General features: G+C 45.3%; 1 protein-coding gene across 5 annotated transcripts in view; it reads right to left on the bottom strand.

Annotated features, from left to right (window-relative positions):
• Positions 1–16,819, bottom strand: part of TET1 (tet methylcytosine dioxygenase 1) — a 156,388-nt gene that overhangs the window by 14,292 nt on the left and 125,277 nt on the right. For 4 of the 5 annotated variants that reach the window (XM_053308021.1, XM_053308022.1, XM_053308024.1 and 1 more), the window contains 2 exons: positions 15,046–15,183; positions 5,860–6,199 (listed from right to left, as the gene is read on the bottom strand). In XM_053308021.1, coding sequence (XP_053163996.1) covers positions 5,860–6,199; positions 15,046–15,183 — 478 coding nt within the window. Of the gene's footprint in view, positions 1–5,859; positions 6,200–10,167; positions 10,278–15,045; positions 15,184–16,819 lie in introns of those variants that run through there. The other variant, XM_053308025.1, reaches the window with a different exon arrangement.

The following is a 16,819-nucleotide window of genomic DNA, read 5'->3' as shown; positions in this document are numbered from 1 at the left end:
CCTTCCCAACCAGATCTTTGGCTGGGGAGGAGTGGGGGAGGGGCTGTGCCTCGAGCTCCCAGCCGGCAAGCACGCTGACTGGATGTGGGAGGATGACAAGGAGGTGCCCTGGGGCAAGGACAAAGGGGGACCATGGCAGTCCCCCCACCCTGGTGGCCCAGGGACATTTGTCCCCATCTTGTCCAACTGACGCTACACCACTGTTCACCACTGTGACTAAATAGTTAATGTCAAATGGTATGGTAGCCACATGACTATATAAAACAAAGAAGTTACACTACTGATCAGGAGATCTGAAATCTGTATTAGGCAAAATTATGAACGGAGTGTTCTGAGACTAAGACCGGAACAAGGAAGGCTATGTGAAAAGTAGGTTTTTAAAGGTGGCTGAGAACAGGCTTGTTACAGAAAAGGTTGTAGTTAAATTTGGGCAAGATAGCGACTCTCTTGCTTAGGACATTGGTTGATTTGGCGGATGGAATATCATCCTTGAAGAGTCAGTTTGGTAGCTTGGGAGTCCTTCTGGATGCAGCATTGTACCTGGAGGCCCTACATACAGCTTCCCTTGAAGACTAAAAACATCACCTGGTCAAGAATGTACGTCCAAGAGTTTTACTGCGGACAAAGTCCTTAGTTAATATTACACCTATTCCTCCCTCAGTTGCACTGGTTACCAGATTGTTTCTGGGCACAGTTCAAGGTGTTGGCATTGACCTAAGTTTAAAGCCCTAAAGGGATTAGGACCACTTGCTTCTGAATAAATCTGCCCATCCTGTAAGACTCCATCCCTGTTAAAGTGTCGGACAATATCGAATGTGTGTACTTAAGTTTGGGGACCAGGCGGGGGTGTACCGATAGCCTCACTGCTCAACAGAGTCCCTAACTGAGCTGACAGACTTTGTCTTGGGCCTGGTGTTGGAGTCCCCAGGCTTCTGGTGCTGGGGGGCTTCAATGTTCATTTTGGGACCAATTTGTCCAGGGCAGCTCAGAAGTTTGTAGTGGACATGATGACTATGGGCCTATCTCAAGTGGTCTTGGGACCAATGCACACTGCTGGTCACATGCTTGATTTGGTCTTTTACTCTGATCAGGGTGGTGTTCCATGGGTGGGGAATCCTGTGATTTCCCCATTGCAATGGACGGACCACCATCTGGTTAAGGTTGGACTCACAAACACTTCCCACCTTCACAGGGACGAGGGACATATTAGGATGGTCCGCCCAAGAAGGCTATTGGATCCAAGAGGATTTCAAGAAGCCTTGGATAACAAGTGTCGGCTCTGCCAGTGATCCTGTTGATGCCCTGGTGGAGACGTGGAACAGCAAACTCACCAGGGCAGTAGACATGATTACTCCTAAGCATCCTCTCCAATCTGCTTCAAAACTGGCCCCTTGGTAAACGGAAGAAGGACAGGGACTGAAGCGGCAAGGTAGACGACTGGAGCACAAGTGGAGAAAGACTCGGCTTGAATACAACAGATTGCAACATAGAGCTCATCTGAAGACCTATGCTCAGTCGATATGTGCAGCAAAGAAGCAATTCTTTTCTGCCCGTTTTGCATCTGCAAGTTCACATCCGGCAGAGTTGTTCAGGGTTGTGAGAGGGCTAGTATGTGCCCCTCCTCCCTTGAATCAGAATCTGGAACCTTCAATTACCTGCTGTGATGTGTTTAATGAATTCTTTGTGGGGGAAATCTCTCGTATTGAGGCCTACTTTGACTCCATTTCCACAATTACTTCAGTGTCTGATGTGGAGGTGTCCAGCAACTCCTCTTCTGTGATTAGATTGGATCAGTCGCAGTTTGTGACTCCTGAAGATGTGGACCACCTGATTGGAATGGTGCGGCCTACCACCTGTTCTCCTGACCCTTGCCTGACATGGCTTATACTATCTGGCAGGGGGGTTGTTGTAGAAGGCCTGGTAGAGTTTTTAATGCGTCTCTGAGGGAAGGTAGGATGCCTCCTTGTCTCAAGCAGGCAATTATTAGACCGCTTCTGAAGAAGCCTACTTTGGATCCCTCAGAGTTGAGCAGCTACAGGTCTGTCTCCAACTTTCCGTGGCTAGGCAAGGTAATTGAGAGGGTGGTGGCTTCTCAGCTCCAGACAGTCTTGGAGGAAACTGATTATCTAGACCCATTTCAAACTGGCTTTCGGGCTGGCTATGGGGTGGAGACTGCCTTGGTCGGCCTGATGGATGATCTCCAACTGGGAAATGACAGAGGAAGTATGACTCTGTTAGTCTTTTTGGACCTCTCGGTGACTTTCGATACTATTGACCATCTGGAGCGTATCCTTCTGGAGCATCTGAGGGGGCTGGGAGTGGGAGACACTGCTTTGCAGTCGTTCCGCTCCTACCTCTCGGGCAGGTTTCAGATGGTGTTCCTTGGAGAGTGCTGTTCTTCAAAATCTGAACTCTTGTATGGTGTCCTTCATGGCTCTGTATTGTCTTCGATGTTGTTTAACATCTACATGAAACCGTTGGGAGAGATCATCAGGAGATTTGGTGCAGGGTGCTATCAGTAGGCTGATAACACCCAAATCTATTTCTCCATGTCAGCATCATCGGGAGAGGGCATAACCTCCCTAAATTCCTGCCTGGAGTCGGTGATGGGCTGGATGAGGGATAACAAACTGAAAGTGAATCCAGGTAAGACAGTGGTACTTATTGTGCGGGGTTTTAACTCGAGATACAATTTTGATCTGCCTGTTCTGGATGGGGTCACACTTCCCCAGAAGGAACAGGCATGCAGTGTGGGGGTGCTTCTGGATCCAAGCCTCTCCCTGATGTCCCAGGCTGAGCCAGTGGCTAGAAGTGCCTTCTATCAGCTTTGGCTGATATGCTAGCTGCGTCCATTTCTTGAGATGAACGACCTCAAAACAGTGGTACATCTGCTGGTAACCTCCAGACTGGATTACTGCAATGCGCTCTATGTGGGCCTGCCCTTGTATGTAGTCCAGAAACTACAGTTGGTCCAGAATGCAGCAGCCAGGTTGTTCTCTGGGTCATCTCGGAGAGACCATATTACTCTCATATTGAAGGAGCTACACTGGCTGCCAATATGTTTCTGGGCAAAATACAAGGTGTTGGTTATAACCCATATGGCCCTAAACAGCGTAGGCCTTGGGTATTTAAGAGAACATCTTCGTCATGAACCCGACCGCCCATTGAGTTCATCAGGAGAGGTCCGTCTGCAGTTGCCACCGGCTCATTTGGTGGCTACTCAGGGACAGGCCTTCTCCGCTGCTGCCCTGAAACTTTGGAATGCGCTACCTAGTGAAATAAGAGCCTCCTCATCTCTGACAACTTTTAAAAAGTCTTTAAAGAGGCATCTGTTCACCCAGGCTTTTAATTAAGATTGCTTTAATGGTTTTAATGCTGTTTTAAAATACTGTTTAAAAACTTTTAAATTGTTGTAATGTTTTAAACTTTTTGTTTTTGTTTTAACTAATGTTTTACTTTTTCTGTTTTTATTTTGTTGCAAACTGAAAACTTATGTTTCTGGGCAGTATTAAAAATATGTCAAATAAATAAATAAATAAGAACCTTAAGAGAGCTTGCCTGTATGTGCCACTTCCTTCTGAGGCTCTTTTGAGGATCACACAGAAAAGTGCTTGCTCTGTGGTGGCCCACTCCTTCTGGCACTTCCTTCCTTGTGATGTCTGATTGGCACCCTCCCTCCTGAGGTTATGCTGCCTTGCCAAGGCTTGGCTGTCTAGGCAGGCATTTTTAACTGCTGTGCTATTCTGTTCTGTTAGATCTTGTTAGGTCTTGTATCTCTCTAATGCTATGGTTACTGGCTTGACTGTTATTGTATTTTATTGTTTTAAATCTGGATGTAAACCACTTTGATTTTGTTTTTAAAGAAAGGCAGGTTATAATTTTTATTAATTAAGTAACTAAGATTAAGACAGGGAAGCTGCAAGGTAACTGCAGCAACAGACACACTAATGCACATGTCATTGACATTATCTCTGTGTAGGAAAATGTCACATGTGAAGTAGCTCAGAGTAATGGACTGAGAAGGGAAGAACCAGAATCTTAAAATAATTAAATAAGACAGTCCAAGGGCTTAAGGGGAACATAATCAAAGCAGTGGGGTACAAAGATGAGCTGAGCAGAGCAAAGCAGAGTTTGATCTGGAGAAGGCAGAGATGCCCAGAAGAAAGCTCAACAGGTTGAGGAGGTTGCAGTGTAGTGAAGGCTGAAACAAAGAGGAGGCTGGAGGCAACTGGATCTCAAACCACCATTTTAGAAGGAAGGTCAGTGCTGCAAAGGGCCTGCACATGTTTTGGGGAGGTGGAGAAATTGTTGAAAAATAAAAAATGATTATTGTTTGGCTATGGGAAGGAACTAAAAAAGAAGAATCTAAGATGTCTCTAAGGTGTCATGCCTTGGGCCAGTACCAATTATCTGCTATTGAAGTTTGAGACAATTTTAAATTATTAGTTGGAGAACTATCCCTGAGTGGTATGCAAACGATGACAGACACAAATCATGTGCATAACAGGCCTATATTCTTTCAATAATATACAGAAGTTTGCTATTACTTTCTCCATTTCCCCCTCCTCATGCAGTACCTTGTACAGGGTAAATCATGAGCACAATCAACATGACTACCATTCTGTGTTTTACTCAGTGGCGGATTACTGGAGAGGCAGAGGAGTTATCTGCCTATGGTGGCAAAATTTGAGGAGCGGTGGTAGCAGCTGCAGGAAAGGTAGGGGCGAGGAAGAAGTCCCACCCCCCGTGGTGTTTTTTTTTTTTTCACCGCTGCGTGGCAGCAGTAGTAGCTGCGTGGAGGGTTGGGGGCGAGAAGGGGAGAGTTCCCCTTAACAAATCCTTTACCTTTCATCCAGGGAGGTAGAGTGGGATGGGGCGTGCTGCTGGTGACGGAGGCTGCAGGGAGTGGGGGGAGGGCCGGGACGAGGAGGGGAGAGTTCCCCTATTACTGGGAGGGGAGGCAGCGAGCTCCTTCCAGCTGCCCTCCCTCCTCCCTACTGACTGCACAGGCCTCCTGAGTCCTGCCTCTCTGCTTCCTCCATGTGAGAGAGGCGAGAGTCCCGTGCAGTCAGTTGCAAGGAGGGAGGGCAGCTGGAAGGAGCTCACCGCCTCCCATCTCAGTAAAAGGGGAACTCTCCCCTCCTCACTGCCCCCCCTTCCTGCAGCTACTGCCGCTGCCATGCAGCAGCGTTGTTTTTCTTAAACACCACCAGGGGGACGACTTCCTCCTCACCCACAACCTCACTGCAGCCGCCACTGCTGCGTCCCAGGCAAAGGGGGAAGTTTCCCCTTGACCCCACTTCCCACGGCCTACTGCCACCGCTGCACAGCGGCATTTCCCCCCCAAAATCCTTTTTGCCTATGGGTGGCAAAAAGGCTAACCCATCCCTGCTTTTACTGTGTGCTTGCAGCAATTCACTGATATGATTGTGGTACTACTGGGATGGCCACCTAATGCCGCAGCAGGGAAATGCTTGACTAACAGGCAGAAGGTTGCCAGTTCGAATCCCCACTGGTACTATATTGGGCAGCAGCGATATAGGAAGATGCTGAAAGGCATCATCTCATACTGTGCGGGAGGAGGCAATGGTAAACCCCTCCTGTATTCTACCAAAAGAAAACCACAGGGCTCTGTGGGCGCCAGGAGTCGAAATCGACTTGACGGCACACTTTACTACTGGGATAGTGGTCCTCTTAACATTTTGCTCTGTTCCACTTTGATACTGAGCATTAGACATAATGATGCAAACTCCTACAAAACTTGAGGGATGATTCCAAAATACAGGAGTTGGTACCATCTTCTAGCTGATGGATTTCCATCAGCATCAGTTATGTTTTAGAGATTAATGTTTTAGCTACCTGAAATTTGTGATGTTTTACTTGTATTTTCTGGCAATCCATTTTTCCCTTTTACAGGTGCAGAATGCTTCTTTTCTGCTAAAGCTTGCTTTTCAGTTTGCACCTTCTTTGCTTCTGGTTTCTTCTTTTTTGTTGCTCTGCGTGGCTCAGCTAACATTCTTACTTCTCGGGGGAAAGCAGTAAGCACCTGTATTGCCCCAGCTTTTATCTTCGCTTCCAGGCCTTCCTCCGTGCCAAACTCATCTGTTTGTGAAATTTTGTAAAGAGGTAACACGTGCAGCTGTTCATCATTTGGTATTACTCCCACTGTACGATTATCTTCTTTTGTTAAAGTACAAACCTAACAACAAGAAGACACAATGAGTTTTGAGCTGTGTGTTATTGAAGCAAATTCAGTGAAGAATGAACATACCGGTATTTGCTCGGGATGTGCACGAACCTCAGTTTATGCACAGGTTCGATGCCACCGGGGGCAAGGGGAGCGATGAGCAGGATCTTTAAAAAGGAGGAGAGCAGGAATGCGCAGCAACCATATACATGCTGATGCCGCACATATGTTTTTGGGAGGAGTTCTGTCCCAGCAGGAAGCTGCATGGGGCAGCAGAGAGCAGGTAAGGAACTGTTCTCCTGCTTTTTAAAATATCCCACTCGCCACTCCCCTGCCTCACCCCCGGCAACGCCAAACCTGTGCATGAACCTTGGTTTGTGTACATCCCTTGTATTTGCCCTTTTAGATTTTTGGTAAAAAAAGAAAAAAAGTATCCTTCACATTCTCCCTCCCCCACTTTACTATACAGAATTATAGAGGCACAGTTGTGCCTCTATAATTAAGGTGAGAAGTAAAAGCAGATTCCACCCCCCATCAATTTTTCAGACAAGATTTCCATATTCTCTGGTTCATAAAATCTACAGTGTCTCCAGTACTCTTCAAACTTGGTATACATGAAGTAGATATCAGGTGTTCAAGTTATGTCAACATTGTTAAAAAAACCAACAGAGATAATATAATTTAAAGATTCTCTCATAGTTACTGATAAAATAATTCAGGATGATTTTTTAAGTCCATTATTGGGTTCCCCCCACCCACATCTTACTGACACTCAAAAATTGAGTAGTATACTCCAGGAAGGTCTTGAGTATTATACAAGCTGCTACTTAAGTGTAAGAAAACACCACAGCACAGTTGTAATAGTCCCTCAGCTCACCCTTCTGCCCACAACAAAGATGGCAACTCAGCCTCCACCCACCAGATTGCGCAGAAGGGGCACTGAGTAGAACAACAAGCCTAACCCCATGATAGTCTCAGGCATGTAAGTGAGCTGCCACCTTGTAGCCCATGTTCTTAAACTTTCCCATTGGCCTTCCCCCAGTCCCAAAAAATCCCCCTCTTGTTCTCCTGAACATGTCTGACCTGCTGCCATTCCCTACCCTTCCTTAGCTTTTCAACCCTCTGCAAAACCTTGCTTCCCAGACTCCCTGCCCCGCAGCAGCTCCCTTGCTGAACTCGCCTGTTCTCCTTTGCAAGCAGCTCTTGAGAAGGCAAGAGTCACACCAAGGGAGCTTTACTAACAGAAGTTTGCAAACCAATTTTGAAGGGGTTTTTGCAGGAGTATGGTGGAGAAGTGTGCAGGGAGGCACACAAGTAGCCCACATTTATCACAAAGGAAACACCCAACAGAAAGAGAAAGTGAGTATTACCCCACTTTTGCAAATTTCTTGAAGGACAAGCTCGAGCCAGCGTGGTGTAGTGGTTAGAGTGCTGGACTAGGACCGGGGAGACCCGAGTTCAAATCCACATTCAGCCATGAAATTAGCTGGGTGACTCTGGGCCAGTCACTTCTCTCTCAGCCTAACCCTGTAAGTCCCAGGGTTGTTGTGAGAAGAAAATCAAGTATGTAGTACACCGCTCTGGGCTCCTTGGAGGAAGAGCGGGATATAAATGTAAAAATAAATAAATAAATAGCCAATCAAACTAGTGATGAAGGTAGAATGCCAGCAGGGGACGGGGTGCTTCCCAATGTATTGGGCACAGTGTTGCATGTCTGCCTCTCAGACTACTGTCTGAGGGGCAGTAGTCGTGGGTATCCACTCAGTGCAAAGAGTCTTGGCTCTCAGGGAAGAAGTCTTTCCCCTCAAAGCCAAGGTGGTTGACCTCGAAAAGCTCAGGGAGACAAAGAGGTGTGTGGGTGAGACCCTCAGGATGTGATAGAAGCATTCCACTCCCAGGCTGTCAGCTCCTCTGCTGGCATGGAGAATGAAGGTCTTGGGGAAGGAGGACATCAGTCTGAGAAGAGGGAAATGCTCCCTTAGAAGGGACCCCTTCCTTGGGTGATACTCCCATATCCTCTCACACAGAGGATACTCTTCCAGGGCCTGTGGCCTCCTAGTAGTGGGTGATTTTAATGGTTAGGGGCATAGAGAGGTGGGTTTGTAACCCATATGAAGACCACACAGTGACTTGCCTGCCTGATGCAAATGTTGTGGATGTCACCTGAAGCAATTAGGTGCACATCCCTATTTAGCAGATATGGGATAAGGGGACAGGTTCATGTGTGGGCTGGTAACTGGTTGAAGGACAGGAAACAGAGGGGTGGAAATAAATGGACAGTTTTCAAGATGGAAGGAAGTAGGAAGTGGGGTACCCCAGGGATTGGTACTAGGACCAGTCCTCTTTAACTTGTTCATAAATGATCTAGAAGTTGGGGTAAGCAGAGAAGTGTCCAAATTAGCAGATGACATTAAACTATTTAGGATAGTGAAATCCAAAACAGATTATGAGGAGCTCCAAAAAGAACTCTCCAAACTGGGGGAGTGGGTGACAAAATGGCAAATGCAGTTCAATGTAAGCAAGTGTAAAGTGATGTACATTGGATCAACCCCCCTAAATTCACATATACTGATGGGATCTGAGCTGTTGATGATTGACCAGGAAAGAGCCCTTGGGGTCGTGGTGGTCAGCTTATTGAAAGTGTTGACTCAGTGTGCAGCAGCTGTGAAAGAGTCAAATTCCATGCTCATCAGAAAAGGGATTGAAAATAAAACTAGCATTATAATGCCATTATACAAATCTATGTTGCGGCCACATCTGGAGTACTGTATTCAGTTCTGGTCACCATATCTTAAGAAGGACATTGTAGAACTGGAAAAGGTGCTGAAGAGGGCAACCAAGATGATCATGGGCCTGGAGCACCTTCCTTATGAGGCAAGGCTACATCTGAGGCTCTCTAGTCTGAAAAAGAGGTGACTATGGGGAGACATGATAGAGGTATAGAAAATTATGCATGGAGTAGAGAGAGTGGACAGAGAGAAATTTTTCACCCTCTTTCACAACACTAGAACCAGGGGTTATATCACACAATTGAAAGTCGGGAAATTCAGGACTGACAAAAGGAGGTACTTTTTTATTTAGCGCATAATTAACCTATGCAATTCTCTGCTACAGGATGTGGTGATGATCACTAGCTTGGAAGCGTTAAAGGGGGCTTAGACAAAGTCATGTAGGACAGGTCTATCAATGGCTACTATCAATCTATCAATCAATCAATCACCTTTATTATGGTCCAAGACCAGCATATCAATGGCTACCAGTCTGGTGGCTATAGGCCACCTCCAGCCTCAGAGACAGGATACCTCTAAATACCAGTTGCAGGAAAGTAACAGCAGGAACGAGGGCAAACCCTCACCCACTGCCTGTGGGCTTCTCGGAGGAATCTGGTGGGCCACTGTGTGAAGCCTTGGGCCTGATCCAGAAGGGCTGTTCTTATATCCTCCACTGATATGCCCTAACTTATTTAATTCCCCTCCACTGGTCTTCTCCAACCCTGACTTTCCCAAACCCATCTTCTGCAACTCCCCCATATACCCCTGTTCACCTCAGTCCCCAACTCACCTTCCATCATCCCTCTCCTACATCTTTCTCAACCCTCTCTATACCTCCTCTTCCACTTCTACACCCACCTTCTCCCACTCATGCGAACACCCGCATACCACAAAAAAATTAAATCATCAACATCCAACAAAATGCAGACTGTACTACCGTGGATACTGCAAGTATATAATATATTTTGACAGATTAGAAAACACACATGCAATAGTAATGGCAGGCTATGGCTTTTGGGCAGGCTATAGGGTTGAGACTGTATTAGGCAGCCTGATGGATGATCTCCAAGTGAGTATTGACAGAGGGAGTGTGGTGCTGTTGATCCTTTTGGATATCTCGGCAGCTTTTGACACCATTGACCATGGTACCATTCCGGGTTGCCTGAGCAAGTTGGGATTGGGTGGCACTGTTAGTGGTTCTGTTCCTACCTCTCTGGCAGATTCCAGATGGTGTCACTTGGAGACTGTTGTTCTGCAAAGCGGTAGTTAATATATGGAGTTCCACAACGCTCCATACGGTCTCCAATGCTTTTTAACATCTACATGAAACCAATGGGAAAGAGCATCAGGAGATTTGGTGCAGGGTGTTATCAATATGCTGATGACACCCAGATCTACTTCTTCATGCCGACCTCATCAGGAAATGGCATGACTTTCCTAAACGCTTGCCTGGAGGCGGTAAAGGGCTGGATGAGGGATAACAAACTGAAACTGAATCCAAATAAGATGGAGATAAGGACTGTGGGGGATCAGAATTCAAGAGATAGTTTAGATCTGCCTTTTCTGGATGGGGTTATACTCCCCGCAAAAAAACAAGTACATAGCTCAGGAGTGCTCCTGGATCCAAAGCCCTCCGGTCTCCCAAGTGAAGGCAACGGCCGGGGCATTTTTTATCAGCTTTGGCTAATAGGTCAGCTATGCCAATTTCTGGAGGGAAATGACCTTAAAACAGTGGTACATATGCTGGTAACCTCCAGGCTGGACTACTGTAATGCACTCTACTCTACATTACAGAGTACATGTAGGGCTGCCTTTGTACATAATCTGGAAACTACAGTTGGTGAAGTATGCAGCAGCCAGACCGGTTTCCGGGATAACCCAAAGAGATCATATAACACTGATTTTAAAAGAACTGCACTGGCTATTGATATGTTTCTGAGTGAAATACAAAATGCTGGTTATTACCTTTAAAGCCCTTACTTAATGCAGGGCTGTCAAACTCAATCGGGTATGTACCTCCGGAGGCCTGCCCATAACCTTGCACTGCCTTTTATCACTTTGTGCCTGCCTTGCACCACCTTCTATCTTCCTCCTCCCCGCACCTCCCCCTGCCATTTAAACTAGCGGAATACACTACTTTTATACCAGAATATGCTTGGGGGAAACTTTAGTTATTTATTTTTAGGTTTTTTTAAAGGAATTCTTAATATCATACTTGCTGGTGACCTACAGATTCCAAATTTTGCATGCACAATCCTGCCAATGAAATTAGCTCGATCAGCTACTTTTCATGACAGAATATGCTCAGGGACTTTTTATTATTATTATTTTAAAAATAAATTTGGAACATAATCATATTTTAACCGTTAATGTTCTCAGATTAACACTCAATAATCAGATCAATAATTCAAAAGCAACATCATGCCCCAAGAAAAGTAGAGCTCCTCTTTCCCCCTCCCTTACACTCCACTCACCCTTCTTTCTCCCCCCCCCACCCGCCTTGTTTCTCTCAATGTCTTCCTTCGTCATCCCCACCCAGAAAAAAAGTGACCCTCGATGTCTTCTGGGTTATTGTTTTTTGTTGTCTTCCTCCTCCCCCTCCTCCCATGTCTACTCTCCCTCTTCTGAGCTAGCACTTTGTGCATTGAAAAGCCCAAGGGATGAGGAGGGGAAGAGAGTAGCAGCGGCGAGGAAGAAGGAAACAACTCACAGCTTCCACTGCCGCGCATGGGGTGGTGTGAGAAGAGAGAGGGGAAAATACTGGCACCAGTAGTGATAGGAAGAAAAGCAGCAGTTGCAGCGGGGCTCATCCCGGCCTCACACAGGCCAGTCAGTTGACCTCCGATGGGACTGATCCGGCCAGTGGGCCAGCAGTTTTACGCCCCTGCATTAATAGCTTGAGACCAGGGTATTTAAGAGAGTGCCTCCTTTTTCATGAACCCTCCAACCTATTACAGGTGAAACTCGGAAAATTAGAATATCGTGCAAAAGTCCATTAATTTCAGTAATGCAAATTAAAAGGTGAAACTGATATATTAGACAGACGCATTACATGCAAAGCGAGATAAGTCAAGCCTTAATTTGTTATAATTGTGATGATCATGGCACCCCAAATCCACAATCCCAGAAAATTAGAATATTACATGGAACCAAGAAGACAAGGGTTGTAGAATAGAACAATATCGGACCTCTGAAAAGTATAAGCATGCATATGTATTCAGTACTTGGTTTGGGCCCCTTTTGCAGCAATTACTGCCTCAATGCGGCGTGGCATGGATGCTATCAGCCTGTGGCACTGATGAGGTGTTATGGAAGACCAGGATGCTTCATTAGCGGCCTTCAGCTCTTCTGCATTGTTTGGTCTCATGTCTCTCATCCTTCTCTTGGCAATGCCCCATAGATTCTCTATGGGGTCAGGTCAGGCGAGTTTGCTGGCCAATCAAGCGCATTACACTGTATACTTTTCAGAGGTCCGATATTGTTCTATTCTACAATCCTTGTCTTCTTGGTTCCATGCAACTTCATTATATATTACATATAGATTCTAGCAATGAAGAGCAGAAGCTTTTTTACTCTGAGTTTTCCAAAACCTACATATCTAAAATAGGGCTCACATTTTTACTAAGAACTTGAATCCATTTGCAACACTACAAGAAGTCATTTCAGAGGTGCAGAATGATCTGCTTCCTTCCATTAAGGAAGGAAGCAGTTTTCAGTTATTTCAGTTTTAAGAACCATCTCTGTACTACAGCCAGCCTGCCAGCTTCAGAATATTTGATCTAATTTGGCAACCTGGAACCTCCATCTATAATTTATTTTTGCATTGTTGTCAGATACCTTGGCTTTCATTCATTCATGACTAAACAAATTAAGAAGGTGTTCTAACCACACTATTTTAAAAAAAATTCTGTCCCACCCTATCAGACCTTTCAGAACAGCTAACAAATTTAACAGCCAACAATAATGCAGCAGAAAGATGCTCAAAGGCAGATTAAAAACAGCAATTAATAAATAGCATCTAAAAGGCCTGGGCAAACAAACAAGGCCTTCACCTGGCAACACAAAAGAAGTTAGGCTCAGTGCCAGGCAAGCATCCCTGGGAAATTTCCAAAGCCAAAGAGGTCCCCCTCACAGATCCTCACTCATCTAATTTCTGAAGGCATGGGGATCTGAAGAAGGACTTCAGAAGAGTATCTTAACAAATTGCCAGGTTCATGTGGAAGGAGGCAGTCTTTGAGGTTAATCTAATCCCAAACTGTTTATGGTTGTAAAGTCTGAAACTAATGCCTTGAATTGAAAATAGATGAGGAACCACTACAGTAGTTTTAGGACTGGAGAGATGTCCCAGTATTCTGGGTGCCATGTTTTGTACTAGCTGTAGTTTACAAACAGTCTTCAAGGGCAACTCCATGTAGTTCTAATTTTTTTGAAATTATACATTTTTATACACTCTGCCTTGTACACTCTAGAGAAAGAGAAAATAGTACAGCTTCCTAAATTCTCAACCTCTACATATTTATGGTGCAGCAGAAGAACAATTAGTTTAAGTCAACCAACTTTAGGATGTATAGAACGGGGGGCTGACCAAACTCTTTCCAAGTTGCCTTCCTGCAGACATACTGAGGAAGAGATGTGCATTCATGGTTCTCCACTCATTTCCCAAGGTTCGCTAGACCATTAGCCCTTACGTAAGATTGCTGGACTCAATACAGTGAGGACTTCTGAAACCAATTTATATAATTCAGTGGGAATAGCTGTAAGCACTATGGCTGATAAAAGCTTAACCTGCTGAAATTCTCTCATTTATACAACTGTAAAAGACATTGTTCCTTATAAACATTCATGCAATTTTACCTTGTCCAATGAAGCTTGAGACCCTCAGTGCAAGAATCTCTACTGAGAGGCAAGCTGATAGGAAGCTATTTTGGAGAATGTGGCCAGGATGCAAAGACAAGGGGTGATGGTAGTGGAATAGGGTGCATATACCAGTTGCCTTTCTACTTTGAAAATTATTGTACAAAACTGACACCTTAACCATGTAGAGCAGGGGTGTCAAACTCAATTTGGAGGTGGGCTAGATTTTATTCCAATGGACCTTCCGGGAGCCACACCCAACTCGCACTGCCGTCTCACACCTGCCTCACACCATCTGTTGTCATCCTCCTCCCTCTTTCTCTTACTCATGTACTTCACTAGCTCACCCCTTCTGGGAAGGAGATGGGTGAGTGAGTGAAGGGGAAGAGGGTGGGTTGATGAGCAGGTGAAGGAGAGAGGTCGGTGAGAGTGTGAAGGGAGTGGGTATCCCCTGTATTCTCCCTTGCCAACCTTGCTGCTGCCACCACTGAACAGGGGCCAGGAAGCCGATCACCACAACGGCCAAGAAGTGGCCATCATCCAGCCCGTCTTTCAACTGCAGTGAGGCTAGCAATGGGGCTGGTGGGGGAACGACAGGGGCTAGATGATGGCCGCTTCTCAGGCGCAGCAGTAATTGGCTTCCTGGCCCACACTTGGCGGTGGCAGCAGTGGGGCAGGTGAGGGGAAAGACAGGGAATGCTGTGGCAGCAGCAATGTCTTCTTCTCAGCCGCGACAGTGATCAGCTTGAAGTGCTCAGGGGCCAAACAGTGGAGCTCCCCGGGCCAAATCCAGCCCACGGGCCAGGAGTTTGACAGCCTGGATGTAGAGTCTTGTCTCTGTTAAGCTACAGATATGTATACGCTCTAACCACATTGACCTGAAGGGCCCCTTACAAATTACTGCAGCCTTAGAACTGCATTATGTAAAGTATTGTATGCACCCCAAATTGGAGCTCTAGTTGAACAGGATTTATATAGGTCAACTTTTAATAAACCAAAAATACAATTATCTGTTGTATATCTAGTGTAATTTCAAATTGTATGGTTTCTTTGTGAAACTTCAAAACTTTAGAGTTTAAAACACAGTAAAAGCCTACAAAAGAGTGCTAAAGATTAAGAGGAAGAGGAAAACAACGAGCAACAATGCAGCTATGAACAGCTATGTAAGGAAGTAGAGTTAAATTCCAACACATAAATACACTTAGGAAACAGGACCCCAGTAACTTTACATACCACAGTGCTTCCATTGTGCATATTGTGTGTATCTTTGTGGGCATGGGCACAGAAATCGATGCAAGCAGTGACTCCCGAGAACGGTCGACCATCCTTGACCCCAAGACGACAATCAGGACCCAGGTGCTCATTTTCCACCTAAAGACAAAATTACTAGATCTCATTTGGAGAGAACGCTACCTCATATCATATGACTCATTTTGCATTCTAAAGAAATAACTGGAATGCAAACAGAGTTTGAAGAAATGCACACTTTCTCACTAATGAAGTACATGGCTTCTACCTGCTGTTCACGGTTGTGGCAAAAATCAGAAGCTGAACCTAAAATCTAATTATAAACTTGTAAGGATTGTTAATTTTCAAGCTTTGGGTAATATGTTGATCCACAGCTGGGATAAAGAATATAGTTGGGCTACAATATTAGATTTGTTTGGGGAGGGATGTAGTTGGGGAGGTCAAATGACGTGGCAAGGAGAGGACCTAGAAGCAGGAATTTGAGAGCTGTAATACACAGGTTTAGTCAAGGGCCGACAGAGGAAGCTGCCATATACCAAGTCAGACCATTGGTCCATCTAGCTCTGTATTGTCTACTCAGACTGGTAGCGGCTTCTCCAAGGTTGCAGGCAGGAATCTCACTCAGCCTTATCTTGGAGATGCCAGAGAGGGAACTTGGAACCTTCTTCATGCTCTTCCCAGAGCAACTCCATCCCTTAAGGGGAATATCTTACAGTGCTCATTCATGTAGTCTCCCATTCATATGCAACCAGGGCAGACCCTGCTTAGCTAAGGGAACAGGTCATGCTTGCTACCACAAGACCAACTCTCTGCCTACTTCAGCTACCTACCCCACTTACAAGCACTTGGTTCAGAGCCACAGATACAGCTGTATCCTAACATCAACTTGTTTCTTTAGAACAGTAGCTGGATTCATTCAGTTGTGTATCATAAAGTAGCTACTTAACAAAACCAAGATACACAAGGCAATGGCTGTCACCACATGAAGATCCAGTTGTCTGTACACTGTGGCCACACAATGGGTGGGTTCAGATGCAACGGGAAACCAGTTTTCCCAATACAAGAACGAGTCTGGGAGAGCCACAGGCTTGCAGATCCACCCCCTTCATTTTGACGAAAACCACAGTTCGACATTAACTACAAATCCAGAGAGTTAGGCAAGACAAATGTGGTCCAGATGAAACTGCAGTTTCAGATTCTGGTTTGTTTTACACAATTGTGGTTTAAATAAACTTAAGTTCGCCATATTAATACACAATGTGGAACTGCAGTTCACTTCAAACTGAAAGTAGAAGATCCCCCTCTCCTCTGCATGCAAAAGAGAGGGAAAAGGGGAGCATGTGAGCCTGCAGCTCTCCAGGACTTGTTCTCACAACAGGAAACGATGACTTCCCATTATGCCTGAATCCACCCAATGACCAATAACAGCAACAACACGTGCTCTGCTTCAGTGGATTTTTGAGACCTATAAGAGCATGGCAATGCTCACGTCATAGCTAGAATCATCCAGCAGCCCATGTAGTTAGAGAGATCATAGGATGAGTTTTTAGTTGGTCATTATGCAATAAATGATCACATGAATTTTCACTGTGAAAAAGATACGATTAATATCTATGAATCTTCAAGCTTTGCTGCAAGTCAGAAGATATAAAAAGTGAGCACACAAGAACAGGAATGAAACTGATAAAAGAAACAAGATACTAATAGTTTAATAGCTTCACTGACAAATTGCTTCATGATATAATTTACTTATCATAAA

Source organism: Hemicordylus capensis, chromosome 3 (genome assembly GCF_027244095.1).
Source record: "Hemicordylus capensis ecotype Gifberg chromosome 3, rHemCap1.1.pri, whole genome shotgun sequence".
In the NCBI taxonomy this organism is placed as follows: domain Eukaryota; kingdom Metazoa; phylum Chordata; class Lepidosauria; order Squamata; family Cordylidae; genus Hemicordylus; species Hemicordylus capensis.
This window is presented reverse-complemented; position numbering and strand designations above follow the sequence as displayed.